Here is a 20655-nt window from a genome sequence, read left to right as displayed (position 1 = left end):
AAACTTCTTAAGGCGCGACTAGGAGGTAACTGGACAACAATGCAACGGAAGTACGATACGGCAACATGACGTCATATTTCTATGCCAACCGGTTTTTAAATATTTTTGATTTTGTCAATAAGTAGATAGTTTATGAACAAATCAACCCAATTTTTTTTTATTTAATCGTTTGTGAAGATTAAACGCACTTAATTCGCTCAGTAGTTTCAATTGGAAGTCTTTTGTATATCTTTGTTGTTAAAAAAATATTCTATCTAATAATGACTTCCTTCCACAGGCTGTCAAGTCGGCAACCAGCTCGCTGGCTTCTACAAATTCGATCTTGAATGGTACGAGTGGGCCATCGGTCTGATCGAGAGCGTTCGCTTCTCACAGTACACAGTCACCACTACCATCACCAAGAAACAGTTCGGAGTTGCTTCAACCCCAGGAGTCAAGGGCACGACCACAGTCAGGAAAACTGTCACTACTGGCTTCCAACCCGGTTCCACCATCACAGGAATCTCTGGCATCGCTGGAGCCACGAAGACATCTGGTATCCAAGGATCCTATAACTCAGGCTTTAATGCAGGAATTACTGGAGCTACCAAGACCTCAGGACTGCAAGGAAGCGTGACCACAGTCACCAACCAAAAGGTCATCACAACAGGAGCATCCGGAATCAATTCAGGACTTAACGGAGGTTTCGGAGTCACGGGGATTTCAGGAGCCAGTAAGACCTCAGGCATCCAGGGAGCCTTCAACTCAGGATTCAATTCAGGTATCACTGGAGCGACGAAGACTTCAGGAGTACAGGGATCTGTAACCACAGTAACCAACAAAAAGATCATCACAACAGGTGTCTCTGGAGGAGGAGCTTTCGGAGGAAATGCAGGAATCTCCGGTAACTCTGGCTTCCAGCAAACAGTCACTGGCTTCGGAACTGGAGGTCAGAGCAAATCAGGAGGCTTCAGCCAATTTGGAGCAGCGAAATACGATTCAGAACTAACGAAGCTAATCAACTCTGGGGAGTACCAGGAAATTAAAAGCCCAGTCGAAAAGACTTTCTCGACTTACTCAAGGCAGTTCGTACAAACTCAGCCGGAAGTGACGTATGTGACTTTGAAGCCGGTTGTCAAAACCTTCGAGTACACAAAAGTCATTCCCATTGAAACGAAAACGGAATACTTCAAGTTACCAACTAAGAGGACTGAATTCACTTATACCAAACCCGAAATTAGATACGATTACCAGACGTCTGGAAGTCAGACCAACCAGCAGATTGTGGCCCCCAGTGTATCCTTCACGCCATCGTTCTCAGAGGTCACCGGAACAAAACACATTCACGACGCAAAATGCAAATGTCTCGAAAATGGTAAAAAGTAAAAATGAAAATCGAAAACTTTTTTTAATTGGTAAAAATGGAGGAAGAGTGCCATAAAATTTGCATATTTTTTTTATTTTTGTATTATTATTTTTTTAATTGTTTTTCGATTTCACATTAAATTTATAAATAGGACAGTGGAAAACAATCAGTTCCTATAATTACGTTACCATTTTCTGCGAAAAATATGCTTTTGATTTTTATTTTTGTCCGAAAAAATGCGAGCGATTTATACATTTTATTTTGCTTTTTGTATTTATAGTATAAATATTAAAGATCTGTAAATACGTAGGTTACATTTAATTAAACGAATACAACGAAAATATTTATCGGTTATCCAAAAAACACCTAAAACAGGGCTTTAAATTGTAACTGCCATTTTTTGTCCGTAGTCCCTCGCTTCGATTTTAATATTGTATTTTAAAACTAAGTAAAATAATTAATAACTTTCTTTATAAGAAAATCCTTGTCTATTATTAGATATTTGACCACATTGGACACTACCGAAATGGTCGACTCTCTAATATATTTGGTACCTAGTAATTAACGACAATCTTGCTGATTTCAATTTTACATTTTTATACAAAAACAAAAAAAAAACGAAAAAAGAAAAATACATTTTTTATATTTTGGTAAAAAAATTGGATGTCAGCGAGGAATAGTCTTAAAATAAGTATTTTTATACAATTAAATATTCATAAAATATTTAGTCAATGTTTCATAATAATTATAATTATATTGATATGTACCATCATGTTTTTAATTGTAACAAATTAAAGATATAAATAATTGAAATAAATGGAGTTTATAAATATTATTTGTATTTTGTTTTTTCATGTCTTTATTTGACCATATCCTATCCCATAGACAATATTAAATCAAAAAGATTATCCTATCCTGTAACGAATAAAACAAAAGAGAATCATTTTAATATTCATAATTAAATAAAATAAAATCAGGTAACAATCCTAACACAGAGACTTATGCTTTATGAGTTAAAAAGGTCTTATTGACAAAAAAATAATAAAATGTAGTTCCCTCTTTTGGCAAGTAAAATATCTACAACTATACGTATAGAAATTAAATTTACTACCATTGCACGAAGTTTGATACACTAACAACTGCACCTCCGCAATCACAGAACATACTAGTCTGCAATTAAAATTAGTTCTAATATTCGCCACTAGATGTAGAAATCTTCACTATTAAGCGTATCGAAGCCGAACCGTAAAATATTTAGTCAAAGTATTAATATTTAATATTACATCTAATATATAAAATTCCCGTGTCACGATGTTAGTTACCGTACTCCTCCGAAACGGTTACACCGATTCTTATGAAATTTTGTATACATATTGGGTAGGACTGAGAATAGAACAACATCTATTTTACATACCCCTAAGTGTTAAGGGTTGCTCACACAAAAAAAATATTTTAATTTTTGGACGAATTTTTTTGCTTTTATTTTTTTATAATGTAGCATTATAAAATACAGACAACTAGAAAAAAATTATTAGGCAAAACAACGTTTGATTTTTCCAGGATTTCTCTTCGCCATTAGTCAGTCATTGAATCTATACTAATATATCAAGCTGAAGAGTTTGTTTGTTTGTTTGTTTGAACGCGCTAATCTCAGGAACTCCTGATCCAAATTAAAAAATCTTTTTTGTGTTAAATAGTCCATTCATCGAGGAAGGTTATAGGCTATATACCATCACGCTGCGACTAATAGGAGCGAAGATACAATGGAAAATGTGGAAAAACAGGGTAGAAAGGGTAGAAAGTTCTAACTACGCGGACGAAGTCGCGGGCAACAGCTAGTTAATAGATAAAGCTGTCAGCTAGTATTTAATAAGTGTGCAAATACAGGTTTCTATTAAGTACACCCAACAAACAATTTTCGACATGGCAGCGCCATCTTGTATTCAATAGACGAACTCTTTAGCATTGTAACATTACCTTGTATTTCCAGTACATCAATAGATGGCGTTGTTTTGAGTTTGTGTTAAACTGTTCCTCTCCATCACCAACAGATGGCACTGTATTTCTTTCAACGAGTTTACAAAAACATTGAACCACACTTGAGTAAGCTAATTGATTTTATATAGGTAGATTTAGGATGAATTTAAAAGTTTTTTAAGATAAAAAAAACTAGATATTAATAAGATTTCTTCGTGAAACCAATATCTAAACATGACAACCACAACACAACAGCAATAAACACAAGATCTATCAAAATTCCTGTCATTGAACATCTAAAAGTTCGAAAAACATGCCTACACCGGAGAAATCGATAGGAGAATTCATTAAGGCGCCAAAAATTAAGAAACACCAGAAGAAAAAAACAAATGCGAATGAAATTAACATAATACACGAATCGTCATCGGACAGTAGTGACCATGGGACGGTTCTTTATGGTCACATATCACAGGAGCATGCTAGACCGAGGATCAGACTCCCGGCAGTCAGTGTCAGTCAGGTGTCAGCCTTCGACCTTGGGAATAGATCCAGTACGTCATTGGCTTCTTCAGTTATAAGGTAACTGTCGTACTGATATTATAAAAGTGAAAGTTTTGCTCAAATACGTTTATTGCATTCTATAATGTGAATTTAGGCGAAGAAGGCGTTAATCATGGATGTGGATGGATATAGGGGAAGAGGACGACCAAAGAAACGATGGATGGATTGTGTGAAAGACGATATGGCTGTAAAGAGTGTTTCTTGTGAGATGACGACCGATAGGAAGGTATGGAACCGACCCCAAATAAGATAATTGGGAGAAGGGCAGGGGAATGATGAATGTGAATTTAGGTAGTACGTATGTAAGGATATACATAAGTTTTGGAACATTGTGAGCCATGTCGGGCATAACAAAAATATGAGTTGTTTTTGTTTGTTATTCGGCCACGCAAAAGGGAATTTGATACACATTATACATTTATATATTTACAGTTAAATAACACACAATTACAAAATTAATTATAAAAAGCGGCTCCAATTTAAAATTATTGTTATTAAAACTAGATTTGGGAATCTTTGCATCCAATACCTACATATGAAAAAAAAACACACTTTGATAGTTTTTATCCTCGTTTTGTGTTCCCGTGGGATACTTTCCGATATGTAGCGGGTGGCGCCGCTGACAATAGCTAGTCTATTATCTAATAAAGCCTATAAATATCCCGTAAGGGAAGGTTTGAGCATTGATCACCACGCTAACTCACTACCACCGATTTCGGATTCCAATATTTGTAATCCAGGTTTCCTCACGATGTTTTCCTTCGCTATTAGTCAGTCATTGAATAATTTAAAAAAGTAGGTACATGTAAATAACCTAATACCACATCTTCTTTAGTAATATAAATGAAGGTGTGGAAGAAGATGCCGCTCTGCGCCGTGTCACGCTTACAAATATACAATACACTACTTTAAAAGCAACTCCTGGGCCCTTATTTCAACTGGCAAGGTCCAAGAACTCAAAACAAAACTACATCATCAGCCAAGCCTTTTCCCAACTATGTTGGGGTCGGCTTCCAGTCTAACCGGATTCAGCTAAGTACCAGTGTTTTACAAGGAGCGACTGCCTATCTGACCTCCTCAACCCAGTTACCTGGACAACACGATACCCCTTGGTTAGACTGGCTGTCAGACTTTTCAAGCTTATGACTACCTGTAACGACTGTTAAAGATGTAAGAATAACAGCCGTGACCCACAATTTAACGTGCCTTCAAAACAAAACAACCTCAAAAAAAAACTAAAACTAATTTTCCAATAAATTACAGATTCCGAAACGATTTTGAACAATTAAAATGCAAGATGAAGATATTTGGTGAGACTCTGAACCTGTGCCGTTGCCTCGCTGGAGACTTTAAAAAGAAACTTGTGCACATGGAGAAGCGGCTGGAAAGCTTGGAGAAGAGACAGCACTTGACACGGGTAAGGTTATGGAGTTCCTATCATTTATTTACACTTTTTATACATTGGCGAACTTAATGCCTGAGGCATTCTTTACCAGTTAACCAAAGGGTGATGCAGGGATATCAAGAGGGAGGTGTACTTATAAATAAATCATAATGCAGTCATACATACTATCCTAGTTATACATACATAGTTTGTATTACATCAACTTAATTTTTACATACTTACTTTTTATTTCGTAAACAATAAATGAAGGGGATATCGTGATTTAAAATATCCTGTTACGTCACATACTAGTACGCTTTTTACTAGCAAGTAATGTTTTAATTTAGCTCCTTCTACCATCCTTAAGTTTTATTTCTGCAATTGCTAGTCCCTAGAAGCCCTAACTTCGAAACCAGAGACATTGTACAATCAATACGCCAAAAGAAATTACGCTGATGACTTCAAAAAGTCAAAAATGGTCACCCATCTCGTACCGACCCTATTCATTGTACCTTAAGCTGTGATCGATCAACTTATACAGTTATAGCTTAGCCACGACCTTCTCACGAGGTCTACGGGCAATTTAAACTCTGACACTACATACATCAACCATACGGCAAGAAGATTTTTTATCACCCAGTAACATGACATGTGTTATATTGTCAGGGCCCAACAACACAATTACTATAAAATTATTTTGTAGAAATATGCTTAAGGGTCTAAACAGACGGACCGCATTTTAACTGCATCCGAACTGCAAATTGGATTGCAGTTGAAATGCGGTCCGTCTGTTTAGACCCTAAGAGAATACGAAAAATGACATTTAAAGCCAAATTTCGTTCATTCATCGGCCGTTGTATATAGCAGAATAGGGGCCCTGGTAGACAGTCGCTCAGTAACCATTGTTCAGCTGTCTGGGATACGTATAAAACGCGATATATCTGTAACTAAGTTGTTTATTTAAGATTACGCTTACATTTTATGCTTACTGCATTATCGTGCGTCGATAAACGTATTAAAATCTTAATTATGAGTAACGATTAAATAATAAAACGCTTTTACGATACGTCTCGGATAAGGGATGGTTGTAAAAAAGTGTTTTAAGATTAAGGTTATATACTATTGACACGCGTTCGTAAATCTTTTAGGTACGCAACTGTTATTTTAATCCTAAGTATTTATTATTTCGAAGCTTGGATGCCTATGCCTATCGACTTTGATAAAAATATGCCTATTTAGGCCTTTTTTATCAAACAGCTTCGGTAATGGCGCCCCACCGTGGGGCAGCTCACAAGCGTGGTGTTCAATGCTCGGTCTCTGTATGAGAGGCCTGCAGTGGGACAGTTACAGGCTGGTGTTATTAACAGCTTCGGTAATGGCGCCTCACCGTGGGGCAGCTCACAAGCGTGGTGATCAATGCTCGTTCTCTGTATGAGAGGCCTGCAGTGGGACAGTTACAGGCTGGTGTTATTAACAGCTTCGGTAATGGCGCCCCACCGTGGGACAGCTCACAAGCGTGGTGATCAATGCTCGTTCTCTGTATGAGAGGCCTGCAGTGGGACAGTTACAGGCTGGTGTTATTAACAGCTTCGGTAATGGCGCCCCACCGTGGGGCAGCTCACAAGCGTGGTGATCAATGCTCGTTCTCTGTATGAGAGGCCTGCAGTGGGACAGTTACAGGCTGGTGTTATTAACAGCTTCGGTAATGGCGCCCCACCGTGGGACAGCTCACAAGCGTGGTGATCAATGCTCGTTCTCTGTATGAGAGGCCTGCAGTGGGACAGTTACAGGCTGGTGTTATTAACAGCTTCGGTAATGGCGCCCCACCGTGGGGCAGCTCACAAGCGTGGTGATCAATGCTCGTTCTCTGTATGAGAGGCCTGCAGTGGGACAGTTACAGGCTGGTGTTATTAACAGCTTCGGTAATGGCGCCCTACCCTGGCACACACCAAAATCACGGCGACCAATACTTCTCTGTAAAATAAATCTTTTTATGGCTATTATTTTAATAAATACAAACTAAATCAAATAGTTACGCATTTATCGTTGATGTGGGCGTGTTTTAAATGTCAGCCGATAAAAATATAACCAAATAGAGTGACGCAGAACGAACACGTTGGAAATACGTAGCTATTTTATACTATAATCCAATATTTGTGTTGTACATTATCTTATCGGCGTAGAAATTTGAAACCTTGACAAAAGTGAGTTGAGATAGAGTATGTCTTATCAAAGTTTAACCTGGAAAATAAAGGTTGCTTTTAACTTGAGAAATGAAGAGAAACATCGGTCGAGAACAAGTCGCTATCGCGATACTAAGGGTTCCGCACAGGAAGAAAAACAAATTAGCAATCAAAATTAGTCACCCATAAAGATGACTAATTTGTTTCTGTATTAATCATTACTATATTTATTTACGAAGGTAAAAACGTTTTTTAGACACGATCTTTATTTTTAGTATTTTGTTGTTATACGAATACATCATCTGTGAAATTTTAAACTGTCTAGCTATTACGGTTTCTGAGATACATTCTGCTGACAAACGGACAGATGGCTAGATCGCGGTGCTCAGTAATAGGTAGTCTTGTCCCAGTTTAACCCCATTGGTAAGAGAACCATAATTAGTATACGTATAAGCGTTATTTATTAAAATTCCGTTTTTTCAGAATAACTTGTATTCTGGCTAAAAGTTTGTGGCTAGATAATTGTAAGATCTAAATCCAGTCAAATATCAGAAGGACTCTGGATCGCCCAAGGTTCCATACCATTATTAACCACAAAAGCTGCAAAAACATCACTTTTTTTCAATAGGTCCCGTTTTACGCTTTCCTTACGGAATCCTAAAAGAAAACAAAAAAATACGCTCCTCTTTCAAGAAAGTAAGGCAACAAAACCATTTCATTGTATATTTAATTGAACAAAAACTTCGAATTACACAAAATAATAAGGAAAAACAAGAATACATTGAACAAAGGACAGTTTAGTCATATTGTACACAATAAACGTTGGCTTTTATTAAAATACGCTAAACTATCGGCTATCACCTCATAAAGTATTATTTTAACTGCACGGATAGCCGAGTGGTTGAAGTCGCCACGCCAAACCCACTGTGCGCGACGTGCCGCGAGTACGATCCCCGCGTAGAACAAGCATTTGTGTGATCCACGAATGCTTGACCTGAGTCTGGGTGTCTTTGTGCATGTGACTTGAATGTTTGTGTAACCCCACGCGATACAAGGATTAAATTATCTTAGTACGGGAGTCGTTTTTAAAATCCCTGCTAATATTATAAATGCGAAAGTAACTCTGTCTATCTGTCTGTCTGTTACGCTTTCACGCCTAAACCGCTGAACTGATTTTAATGAAATTAGGTACAGAGATAGAGTTGACCTTGAGTAAGGACATAGGACAGTTTTTATCCCGGACTTGTGAAGAGTTCTCTTGGAAACGCGATATAACCGACCTCGACGCGGGCGAAAAACTAGTATTAATATAATAATGTTAAACGCCTGCAATAATATTAATTAAAAACATAGCACACTTGTAATCTCTAACTTTAGATTATTCACATTAAAAATTCGTGTTTAAACGGAATCAAAGAACAGCTTTTACCAGTTCAGCGTACTATAATATAAGTCAAAGTCAATTCTTCACAACAATGCAATTTACGACGCCATTTTGTTTGACGTCACAGAAAATGGCGACTCCTTTTATCGTTAATGTTGTTTTAATGTATGCGGTCTTTGTTTGTTTTAAATATTTTTAATTAGTTGTCATTTTTATAATTGTCTTCAAGTTTAAAGATTTTTTAGTACAGAAGTTAGCAAGATTTTCTTATAGTGTGGTTGATGTACAACCGAGTGTCAGAGTTTAAGTCTCCCGTAGGCCTCTGGCATCCTCCCGGGGCAGTGGGATTGTCTGAAAGGGTTACCGTGGCCCCGGTACACGAAGGGCAAAGCAAGGAACATTTGTTGATTCAAGTCAGTAGAAGTGTGACACTCCCTTCCGCTCCACCCAAAGGGGGTGGAGTCATTTGGATGATTTCCCATCCGAGAAAAGGTTTCTGTCGTAGTTTAAAGCACTTTTTTAATACTCCCAGTTTTTCAAGTTTCCTCGCGATATTTTTCTTTACCATTTTTAGCAAGTGACGTAATGGTGATAAAATCTGATAACTCGTCTTACTGTGTGATACTGTGTTACAGTAACATGTGTTGTGTTGTCAGATAGACAGTCGCTCGGTAACAAACTGGTGTTCAGCTGTCAGTTTATTTTAATTATGTAAGAGTGACAGTGCAAAAATATCACTTAAGAAAATAGAGTATTTGACAAAAAAAAACTGTTTTGTCCGTAAGAAAGAGTTTCACAAAATAATGAATGAGTATTTTTTCTTTCTCCTCGAAAATAAATTAATAAGGGGATACAGTGATTTAAAATATCATGTGGCGTCACTTACCAGTACGCTTTTTACTAGCAGGTGATGTTTAGCCCCCACTACCATCCTTAAGTGCTTTTTATCTAACTTGCTTTTAATGATGTGATAAAATAAAAAAATACGAATTCTTTATTTTTTGGAAATCTGTCAGACAGACTAAGATTTATATTGTTTAGATTTAGTTAAATACCCTTTTACTTTTAACTCTTAAAGAGCGAAAAAATAACACAATACATGGTTTTGTGCTATTCTATTTACGTTTAACAACTTTGTCATAAAATGTAACAAATTATGGTTGTATACATATATAAAAAGATCTTTATGTATAACTAGCTGTTGCCCGCGACTTCGTCCCCGTGGGTACTGGGTAGAAGATATAAGTTATGATTTATACCCGCCCTGTTTTTATCACATTCTCCATTGTATCTTCGCTCCTATTAGTCGCAACGTGATGGTTTATAGCCTAAAATCTTCCTCGATGAATGGTCTATTCAACACAAAAACAATTTTTCAATTTGGACCAGTAGTCCCTGAGATTAGCGCGTTCAAACAAACAAACAAACAAACAAACTCTTCAGCTTTATATATTAGTATAGAAGTATAGATTTGTCACGTTTCCTTGACAATGGAAGATAAACGTGTAAGAATATTGTTATTATATTTAGTTGTCGCGAGGAGCGTAACACAGTCACGGGTCGACAGATCTTTGTCTGACCTGGTTTAGTGGTTACTAGCTATGACTGATATACCAGAGGTTGTGGGTTCGATTCTCAATCAGGACATTGTTTTGTCTAATGATCAGCGATCATATGTTTAGTGTCTGATATGTGTTTTTAAATCCTTTAGAACAACTGACTGATATTTACCCCTTTTTTAATAACTACCGCACTCCTAAATTTAATCTTCGTGTCGGGGGGTTCACAAACATTGAAGTCACATGCGCAGAGACACCCAGACTCAGGACAAGCACTCGTGGATCACACAAATGCTTGTCCTACGCGGGGATCAACCTGGGACACGTTGCACACAGTTTGTTTGGGGTAGTGACCTACCACTCGGCAGACCTTGAAGTCAATGCTCAAACTTACCCTACATGAAAAGAGGTCTGCACTCTGTGCCCAGCAGTGGGATAATAATAGGCTGTTATTATATTAAATATTTTTTCATAATTTAGCCGACTTCAGAAAGAATTAAGTTCACAATTTGTTAGGGTATTTTTTCTGTCTTTTACATCAGAACTTACGTCTAGATGAACTGATTTTATTGTTATATTACATTTAAAGTGAAATAGTTATCATTTGGTCGTGTAAAAAACCACCAAGTTTGGATCACTAGTTTTTATTTGAAGTCAATTGTAGTTTTTGTTCTTATAAATGTTTTTTTTTTTGTTTCAGACACCAAGCAACTACTCAGCTATAATTCAGAAGAACAGAATGCTTTCTTTTCGGACTTTAAAAGACGCAAAGGTATCCAATTTTATTCCCTTTTTTTTGCTGGATTGAACCCGCGACACGTCGGGGTCAGTGGGTTTGGCGTGCAGGCCTATAACTGGCGTTGCCAAGTTTGCCAAACTTTAAAGCCGGAAAGACCAGTCCTCTTGGCCCTACATTGTTGTGGGCTTAATGTTAAGTATTTAACATATTTTATCTATCTATCATTTTAACGCCGTAAAAGTCGCCGCATCGCTTTGGACTAAGACTGGTTTCATAGCCCCCGGTAAAAAAGTTTATTCTTATCACAGCAAAGCCAGATTATTGTGGGAAGGGCCCACAATGATCTAGAAATATCTTAAACTTAAAAAGTAAGTAAACAAACCATAGACATTAAATTGACAAAAACTCTCAAGGTTGCCAGGAGAGAAAAATATATAAAACACAAATTAATTCTATTGTTATCGTTTTTATAATCTGTCTACAGGTTTTTACTTCAAAATATATTATGTAAAAACCACGTAAAAACCAAGCTAAATCTGTTACAAGTAAAAAGTTAATACGCTTTTTGTTGCTAAACAAACATTTCTATTTATTTTTTCTAGTTTTCTTTTTTATTGCGGTCAAACGGGTCACACTTACAATAACTTTACTCCATTGGTATTTGGTATCAACTTAAAAAAGGTAAGTAAACAATATTTGTGCAACTAATAGGTAACTATTGACGACTTTCGTGGTCGAGTGGCGTACGCACCGGTTTCAAGGTGTCGCTAGCTCTGAGGTCCCGGGTTCGATCCCCGGTCGGGTCAATGTAAAAATTCACATTTCTACATTGTCTCGGGTCTGGGTGTTTGTGGTACCTTCGTTGTATCTGAATTCCATAACACTAGTGCTTTAGCAACTTACTTTGGGTTCAGAACAATGTATGTGATGTTGTCCGCATTTATTTTAACTAACTAAACGACTGATATATTTCAGTGTTAGGTACATTTGATCATCAGACAATCGGTTTTATATTAAATGATTTAACCTGACACTTCTCGTGACCCAAAGGCTGGCTTTTACCTCGCTCAGAGGATTAGCATTGCCATTCAACGTGGCAATGCCGCCAGCCTTTTGGGCACACTCCCAGCCGGCAGCGATGCCGATGAATTTCTTGATGCTTTAAATTAATATTTTTTTGTTTTTTAACTTGTTAATATTTAACTCTGTAAAATCGGTTTTTAGTACACACCTAAATTGATTATCTACCGCCATTTTATTCGAAGGTTACTAGATTTACTGATCTTGGCGCACCATGCGGGTAAGTACACTTTTTTTTAAGTAGCATAATACATATAGGTACCTATTAATCAACAAGGGACAAGGAAACTAGCTACATCCATGCCATTTTTTGTTATTTGTTTTTTCAGCATTTTGATTATGAACTGAATAAATGACTTCTCGGATAGCGAAATGCATTGTGCGAGTTCGATCTCGTAAGACAAACGTTTATGTGATCCACGAATGCTTGTCCTGAGTCTGGGTGTGTTTGTGCATGTGACTTGAATATTTGTGATACCACCCGCGATACAAGCATTCAATACCTTATTGCGGAAGTCACTAAAAGAAAAAACTATTGCAACTTACTTTTCCTTTAGTTCAAAGCCAAATTATAACATTTTTTAACTTGGCTAACCTTTTACCGTGCACCCGTCATAATTGAGTGTGATACATTGCACTTAATATTGACTTATAATTATTAACTGTCTATTACATTAAGTGCTAATACATGTTACGGAGAAATTACAATATAATAATGTACATACATATATACATATTTATCTAAGAACAGCTAATTACAATGTTATCAAAACTTAATCCATTATTATACTAGTTGTTGCTTGCTGCTTCGCCTGCTTTTTTATAGGTTTTAGCTGCAATAATATTATCTTATCCTTAAACGTAATCGGATAAACGGAGCATTTTTGTTAGTCAAAGGTAACCGCTACCTCTGTACAAAATTTCGTCGCAATCAGTCCAGCCGTTTGGGGGGTAAGAGGTAAGAAACATACGTTGATAAAATAGAAATACTTTACTACAGAGATACTAAATACATTCTTTCGCATTTATAATATTAGTGTTGAAATCCCTGTATAGGTTAAATCAATTAAATTTAATCCTGTCACAGTATAGGTTAAATATGTATGTTTGTTTATGTACTTTTGAAACGAGTCGGACTCGCGGCATTATGTTTTCCGTATAAATAAGGAAACATTTAAAAAATAACTTTCACTCATTTGTCGCCCATCAAATAAATGCAAACGTCAAGCATATCACGGTTCCCCTGATCTGTAATCACTTGGCCTGTCATCCGGTCTCAGATTATCGTTGAGTTTTGGGACACCCTCTATAATATATCTAAATACATACATAATAGTAATAATACATATCTATATTATACATAATATAGATAAATTTCACCCAGACACAGAACAAAAGGTCCTGCTCATCACACAAACATTTGTCCTGGGCGGGAATCGAACTCACGATCTCCGGTACAGCAGTCAGGGCCACTAGACACTAGACTAGTCCAGTAAGAGATACAGCCTGATGACAGACGGCCTTACAGACAGTGGAGGTTAAGCTATAGTAGAGAAAGGTTAGACTACCCTAACCCTACTTAACCCTAGATTATATGTATATATTTTTTTTTTCAAATAGGCCGTTTCTCAGGCACTTTTAAAACGTTACATTACTGACTCTAGTTGCACGGTTCCAAAGTGTCATTCTTATGGAGAAGAACCGGCAAGAAACTCCTTAAGTTACTCTTTTCAAAATAAAATATTACAGTAGCATTTTACATTAAAATGAATGTCTGCAAAAACAGAGTAAATTAGCAAAACAAGTATCAAATAGCAAAATGTTAATGATTTTCTATAAAAACTGACATCCAGAGAAGAAAAAAAGTTACAATGAAGTAAGTTTTACTGAGGTTTACACTGTTGATACATACAGGGTGTAAGGAACACCGTACCACCAAAGTCGCATAATGACTTTAAAATAACGTGTTAATTAATATTAAAGAAGTCGCTACCGTCGGAGATTAATATTTATAGATTTAGTCATTTTTGAGCACGCAATGCATTGGTTACCGCGCGATCCTTACGCTCAGCGTACGTACTTACACGAACTGTAATGTGGTAGGAGGGCGACACTCGGCGACACGATCGAAACATTCGAAACGCGCGCGCATTTTATAAAAATGTTGTGATGTAACGAAAAACAATCACAAAAAAAATACCAATCAATTTACACTATTCTGACTTCAATCTGTGTCTTGTGTATTATTAAATCAAACCTACTCTTACCTTAATCTCGCTCACTTCTAACCAGATAAGGTTCGAAATGTCCGCCATCTACGTGCACACAAATTTTGGCGCGGCGAAAAATCTGCTGCTGAACCCAGGGCAAAAAGTACCGCGTCCAGTAAATCGTTAAAGTTCATCGCGAGACTTGCATTGCCACGTGCTTCGCCATAACACATTAGCATGTTGCCATTCTCCCGGGCGGTAAAATAACCTATCGAGCTACTAGGATCGTAATTTAAATAATACACACACAACACACGCACTTATATCACTTAACACAATAAAATTGTCTGCCTACACGATAATTAGTCCGCGAATTACCCGATTGCACATGCACATTCGATTAGCGTAAGGAACAAACTGAGTAAAAATAGGTACTATTTTGAAAAAAGCCGAACTTTCGGTTTTACCTTTGAGTAGTGTTGGCCCTAGGTACCTATGATTCTTTATCGATAAATTACATGAGGTCGAAGTGAATATCGTACAATTATTCTTGACAATAAAGTACTTAACTTAAACCTTTAAAATTGATTAATCACAAAATGTACTTTTGTGTAAGAACATAATTGTTTTATGTGACTGGAATAATTATTCAGCAGTTCGTAGGAAAAAAAATGATAAAAAATTTTAGGCAGGAATTTCATTAGTAGATGATGGATATCAGTAACAAAACAGAGTTTAATTTTAGAAAAAATAAATTATTGTTTATAACAACATGTTTTAGAACTACAGAATTCTAAACAATAACAAACTGTTAATAATAAAAGGTTTTAATAAATTTCGTAGTACGATAAGTTGATAAACGCTGAGAAAGTGATTTTTTATTTTATAACATGGAACCCGTGTAACAAAAATCGATGTACTATTTTATCCAGTGTCACAGGTACGTCACTCGCCGATACCGCTGTAGGTGTTTGTCGGCGCGCTGGCGGTGTCGACAAAGGCGGCTAGCGGTGCCTACAAAGCGCGCGGCTTTTTTTAAAGGAATAGTAGGCAGGATTACGAATAATGAGTGCGAGTGCGCGCGCAATAGTTGCGCTATCTCTTACGGTTGACGCTCATGTATTGGTTCCGTTTTGACGTCACTTTCGGTTAGATTTGCGAGAGAGCGATGACCGACGAGTACCTTTACGAATCAGCTGATCGGGAGCAGTTTTTAGTGTTTCATTTACATTGCCTTTTTTCGTGAAAACGGCTTAATAATTACTTTCGTTATGAAAATATTATTGAAATACGTAGGAAAAATGATTTTATGACACATAAAATTAAAAAAACGCGAAAAATAAATGCAATTTTCATGAAAAGACCGATGAAAAATTCCAACGCAGGGGGGTCTGGAATCATGTCTAGAACTCAGGTCCCACGGAAAAGTCACGGTGTTCCTTACACCCTGTATACAAAGCATATTTCACAAAAAAAAGGAAAACAATAATAATTGAATGACAATTTTACATAATCTAAATATGTAGTCCAAATCAAATTCTCCACTGTATGTCCGTCCACCTGTCGCCAGGCTGCGTCCCATGAACCAGGGTTAAGAAAATGAAAAATCATAACTTGTCCTATTTAAATCGATTAAAGCAACATAGTTATCGCCATGCAACATAATTGACTTTTATCTTAATAGTAGTATTAATGCCTACTTATTATACTTAATTATCTAATTAACGAGTTAATTGTTGTGATTGTCTGTGCGTCCTTATCCTTGTCTATATCTATAATAAGAACCTTTCATTCCTTCCTCTTTATTTTCTTTTGAATTACTGCAGACTAGTTGAGTACTAGATAACTGAAAATTATACTTATATACAGGGTGTCCCAAAACTCAACTATAACCTGAGACCGGATGAAAGGCCAAGTGATAACAGATCAGGGGGAAAAATAAAAAAAAATCCATATCACTCAGTTCAGCGATAAGAGACATCCTTCGTCGCATTTTCAAGTCCTGTGATCTCTAATGTCACAATTTTGCTATGATTTTTTCAATTTCGGGATCTTCATTAACTATGCTATTCATCGCAACTAAAAACTAATGCAATGCAAAAAAAATGTCTTATCGCTGAACTGAGTGATAGGATTTTTTTTCCCAGATCTTTTATCACTTGGCCTTTCATCCGGTCTCAGATTATCGTTGAGTTTTGGGACAGCCTGTATAACATATCTAAATACATACATAATATAGATAAATTTCACCCAGATACAGAACAAAAAGTCCTGCGTATCACACAAACATTTGTCCTGGGTGGGAATCGAACTCACGACCTCCGGTACAGCAGTCGGGGCCAGTAACCACAGTTACAGACTAGACGAGTCCAGTATCACTGCCAGTAGAAACTGCCAACTGGTTTCGACGCATACCTACTTTGGGATACAGTGTCATCTAGTCGACTAGGTGCTGGAGGACAAAGCCCTAATTCTGCTATTTACAATAGCGTGTTGGATTAAATTGTCACTATTCGTATTATTCAGTGCAATTTTTTCAACACAATAATTGGAAATGTAAGGAGCGGAACGTCAAATCACGATCAACACAATGATTTTCTAATTATTTTGTCGGCAAAATGCTTTAAAGAATAGGAATAGTTTAGAATAATCCAATTTCCGTTATTTTATCAGCCATTGTTAATAGCAGAATCGGGGCCCAGATAGGCAGTCCGTATCAAATAGAACTTGGCTAATATTTTCCCATACAACGTTTCCACCTTTAGTCAGTCTGAGTGACTCATAAGTACCTAGGTATTGATAAGACTTTGATTTTATCTTTGGTACTCGACACATGTCTTGTATCGGCTTTTCAGATGATAATGGTGTTGCAATTACGTTGCAAAAATAAGTTGTGTGATCCGCGAATGCTTGTTCCGAGTCTGGGTGTTATTGTGCATGTGATTTGAATGTTTTTGAAACCCGCCGCGACACAAGGGTTAAAATCCTAACGGCGAGAGTGGTTTAAAGAAAAAAGTTAGAAATGATCTAGAATCTTGGATAAAGGTATTTAAACCTAGAATATTGAAGTGTGTAAGTTAGCGATGATTACGAGTCATAAAAAATAAGACAAATTTAGTCTTCTAAGCAAATCTTTTTTAAGGTCAAAATACAATGGATTTCCCCCATAATATATTCGCCCACTCTTCACGCTTGGTAAAAGTACCAGCTAGATAAAACATTTGCTCCATCTAGGAAATTAAAAGATTGAAAGTCGTAGTAAAATAATTCCTCGTTCAACAGTTGCAGGCGCCATTTTGTGCAGCATTTTCCTTCATTCCTTCTACCTGGGTTTTTCTAAATTCTGTGAGAACGGCAAAGGTTATGTGAGTTCGGATTTACCAGAGATAAATTTAGATTATTGTAGATATCTTATTGCTTAGGTCATTATTCAAAGGGATTCAAGATTCAAGACGGTCTAATAATCTAAATATTCAGTCGATATCCTAATCTCTTTGTTCTTCTTTCACGCAAAAACCACTGAACGGATTACGACGAAATTGATTTAAAAACAGTACCTGAAGATTTTAACCCATTCAATCTGTCATTACATGTCACTGAAAAAGAAAACTATTAAACTTTGATTGACACTGACACCCGTATGTTTTCAATATTAATTAGTCAATGATTTACCTATTACAAGAATATGTACCTAAAATTGTACTTACCTTATTTTCTCTCCTTACTGTCATAATACCATGCACATATTATAATATTAAACCCTTATATTATTAAACCCTATTATTTCTTTTCGTAAATACTTTTACCAAGCTTTATTCTTCACCTATCATTGTAAAAAAGATACTTTTTTAATCTATACTAATATATAAAGCTGAAGAGTTTGTTTGGTTGTTTGTTTGTTTGAACGCACTAATCTCAGGAACTACTAGTCCAAATTGAAAAAATCTTTTTGTGTTGAATAGACCATTCATCGAGGAAGGCTTTAGGCTATAAACCATCACGCTGCGACAAATAGGAGAGAAGATAGGTATAATGGAAAATGTGAAACAACAGGGCAGGTATAAATCATAACTTACAACTTCTACCCACGGGAACGAAGTCGCGGGCAACAGCTAGTTTAAAATAAAATGACTTGACACTTTTGCAAGATGGTGAATCGACGGCCATCTTGTATTTATAACGCTGCGTGAAGGTTTGCAACAAGGTTCACTGCCCTTAGCCAGATGCAGTTCCATTGAGTTTATTATAATATTTTCCTTATTTTCAAGTTATATAGATATAAATAACATAATGTTACTCATACATCTTTGACGGTCGTTACAGGTAGTCAGAAGGTAGAAAGTCTGTCAACCAGTCTAACTAAGGGGTATCGTGTTGCCCAGGTAACTGGGTTGAGGAGGTCAGATAGGCAGTCGCTCCTTGTAAAACACTGGTACTTAACTGAATCCGGTTAGACTGGAAGCCGACCCCAACATAGTTGGGAAAAGGCTAGGACGATGATGATGATGAGTTGATATAGATATAAGAAACTCGTTACTTTTGTGCCGCGGTTGCCTACAACCTTTTAAAATAAGACAATAGCAGTTTTGGAAGTAAGATGGCGCTGTAAACAGTGATTGGCATCTCGTTTGGACTAATAAACACTTGAAACAAGTTATTTAGTGATGATAATGGAAGAAATATATTAAAAATCACGTTTTTGAAGAAAACAAATGACTCATTCCAAATCGTTTTCCTTAAGAAATAAAAACACACGTTATACAAAACAATAGGTGTTAAGGCTGTATATTTATGAGTAACTATGTGCGCAATACAAATAATAAGTGTCTGTGTGAGAGGCCTGCAGTGGGACAGTTACAGGCTGGTGTTATTAACAGCTTCGGTAATGGCGCCCCACCGTGGGGCAGCTCACAAGCGTGGTGATCAATGCTCGTTCTCTGTATGAGAGGCCTGCAGTGGGACAGTTACAGGCTGGTGTTATTAACAGCTTCGGTAATGGCGCCCCACCGTGGGGCAGCTCACAAGCGTGGTGATCAATGCTCGTTCTCTGTATGAGAGGCCTGCAGTGGGACAGTTACAGGCTGGTGTTATTAACAGCTTCGGTAATGGCGCCCCACCGTGGGGCAGCTCACAAGCGTGGTGATCAATGCTCGTTCTCTGTATGAGAGGCCTGCAGTGGGACAGTTACAGGCTGGTGTTATTAACAGCTTCGGTAATGGCGCCCCACCGTGGGGCAGCTCACAAGCGTCAATGCCTGCATGAAGAAAATTGATTTGACATTTCCTTCTGTAGCCTTACGATACGGTAATTGTGTGGTAATGGCTAGTTGCATGAGAGGCCAAAAGGGGACGGATACACGCGTTTTACTCTCGGTAATTTACTTTAATGGTTAAGATTAAAAGATTTTAACGATAAGACGTTTATAATGAGAATTGTTCTGTAGATTATCCTCTTTAATGGTGCAATTAGGTTTTTCTGTTTTATTAAAACATAAACGAGGCTTTTAAATACCATTTTTCATAGGATAACACTATAATTTTACCTACTCATGTTTGAAGAAAATCACAATTCTTTGCGAATTTCAAGTTTTATTTAGACCATAAATTCAAAAACAGGTATTTCAACAACGTAAAGAGAAACGTAGTTACGTTTTGTATAAGAGGATGTGTTTAAGGACATCAAAACTTGTTTATTCTTAGGTGAGTCTAACACATCTGGCAGAATAGCAAAAACCTGCGCTCGGGCTAACTGCGTAGGCACGTAAAAAAGTGATGTGACGTTTCTCTATGAAAAATGCGGGTGTCAAATAGGTGAAGGATGACTGGCGCCAATTTTAGTGTCAAAGAAAAATGCCTTTCTTTTTCATTCTCAGTCATCTTTTGTTATTTGTAAGAATATTGTAGCTACCTAAAATAAAAATAAACTTTATCATACGTCACTAGCTATTGGCAAATAATAATGGAAATAAATTTACATTTACATTTAGGTACTTACCAATTTATAATGGATACGGGTATAATATAAGTTATATTATAACCTTTGACTTCCAATAACAAATTTTATGATAAAATAACTGAATCTAACAGTACTTCTACAGTTTCCAAGTAAATAGTAACTATATTCATGTATTTTATTAGCAGATAAGGACTAAAACTGGTTTCAATGACCGCAAAACGTAAATATTTTGATTGTACTCAGACTACAGACTCAACAACATATCTTCGTATAACAAC

At 36.7% G+C, this 20655-nt stretch overlaps 2 protein-coding genes across 4 annotated transcripts in view; both read left to right on the top strand.

Annotated features, from left to right (window-relative positions):
* LOC113498549 overlaps positions 1–1609 on the top strand; it is a 58806-nt gene extending 57197 nt beyond the window's left edge. For all 3 annotated transcript variants that reach the window (XM_026878588.1, XM_026878586.1, XM_026878589.1), the window contains one exon: positions 278–1609. In XM_026878588.1, coding sequence (XP_026734389.1) covers positions 278–1365 — 1088 coding nt within the window. In that variant the 3' untranslated portion in view covers positions 1366–1609. The remainder of the gene's footprint in view (positions 1–277) is intronic.
* Positions 1610–3514: 1905 nt separating this feature from the next.
* LOC113498793 lies at positions 3515–11201 on the top strand. The gene is made up of 3 exons (XM_026878938.1): positions 3515–3901; positions 5147–5300; positions 11094–11201. Exons 1-3 carry the CDS (start codon positions 3636–3638, stop codon positions 11199–11201), a joined length of 528 nt encoding a protein of 175 aa, XP_026734739.1. The 5' UTR covers positions 3515–3635.
* Positions 11202–20655: the final 9454 nt, after the last annotated feature.

This window comes from Trichoplusia ni, chromosome 11, assembly GCF_003590095.1.
Source record: "Trichoplusia ni isolate ovarian cell line Hi5 chromosome 11, tn1, whole genome shotgun sequence".
Taxonomy (NCBI): domain Eukaryota; kingdom Metazoa; phylum Arthropoda; class Insecta; order Lepidoptera; family Noctuidae; genus Trichoplusia; species Trichoplusia ni.
Note: the sequence above shows the minus strand (reverse complement) of the source record. Positions and strands in the feature narration are given on the sequence as shown.

Coding starts and splice junctions, on each gene's coding strand:
- LOC113498793 (XM_026878938.1), top strand. CDS start 3,636: ATGCCTACACCGGAGAAATCGATAGGAGAATTCATTAAGGCGCCAAAA. Junction 3,902..5,146: donor TTGGCTTCTTCAGTTATAAG/GTAACTGTCGTA, acceptor AATAAATTACAG/ATTCCGAAACGATTTTGAAC. Junction 5,301..11,093: donor AGAGACAGCACTTGACACGG/GTAAGGTTATGG, acceptor TTTTTGTTTCAG/ACACCAAGCAACTACTCAGC.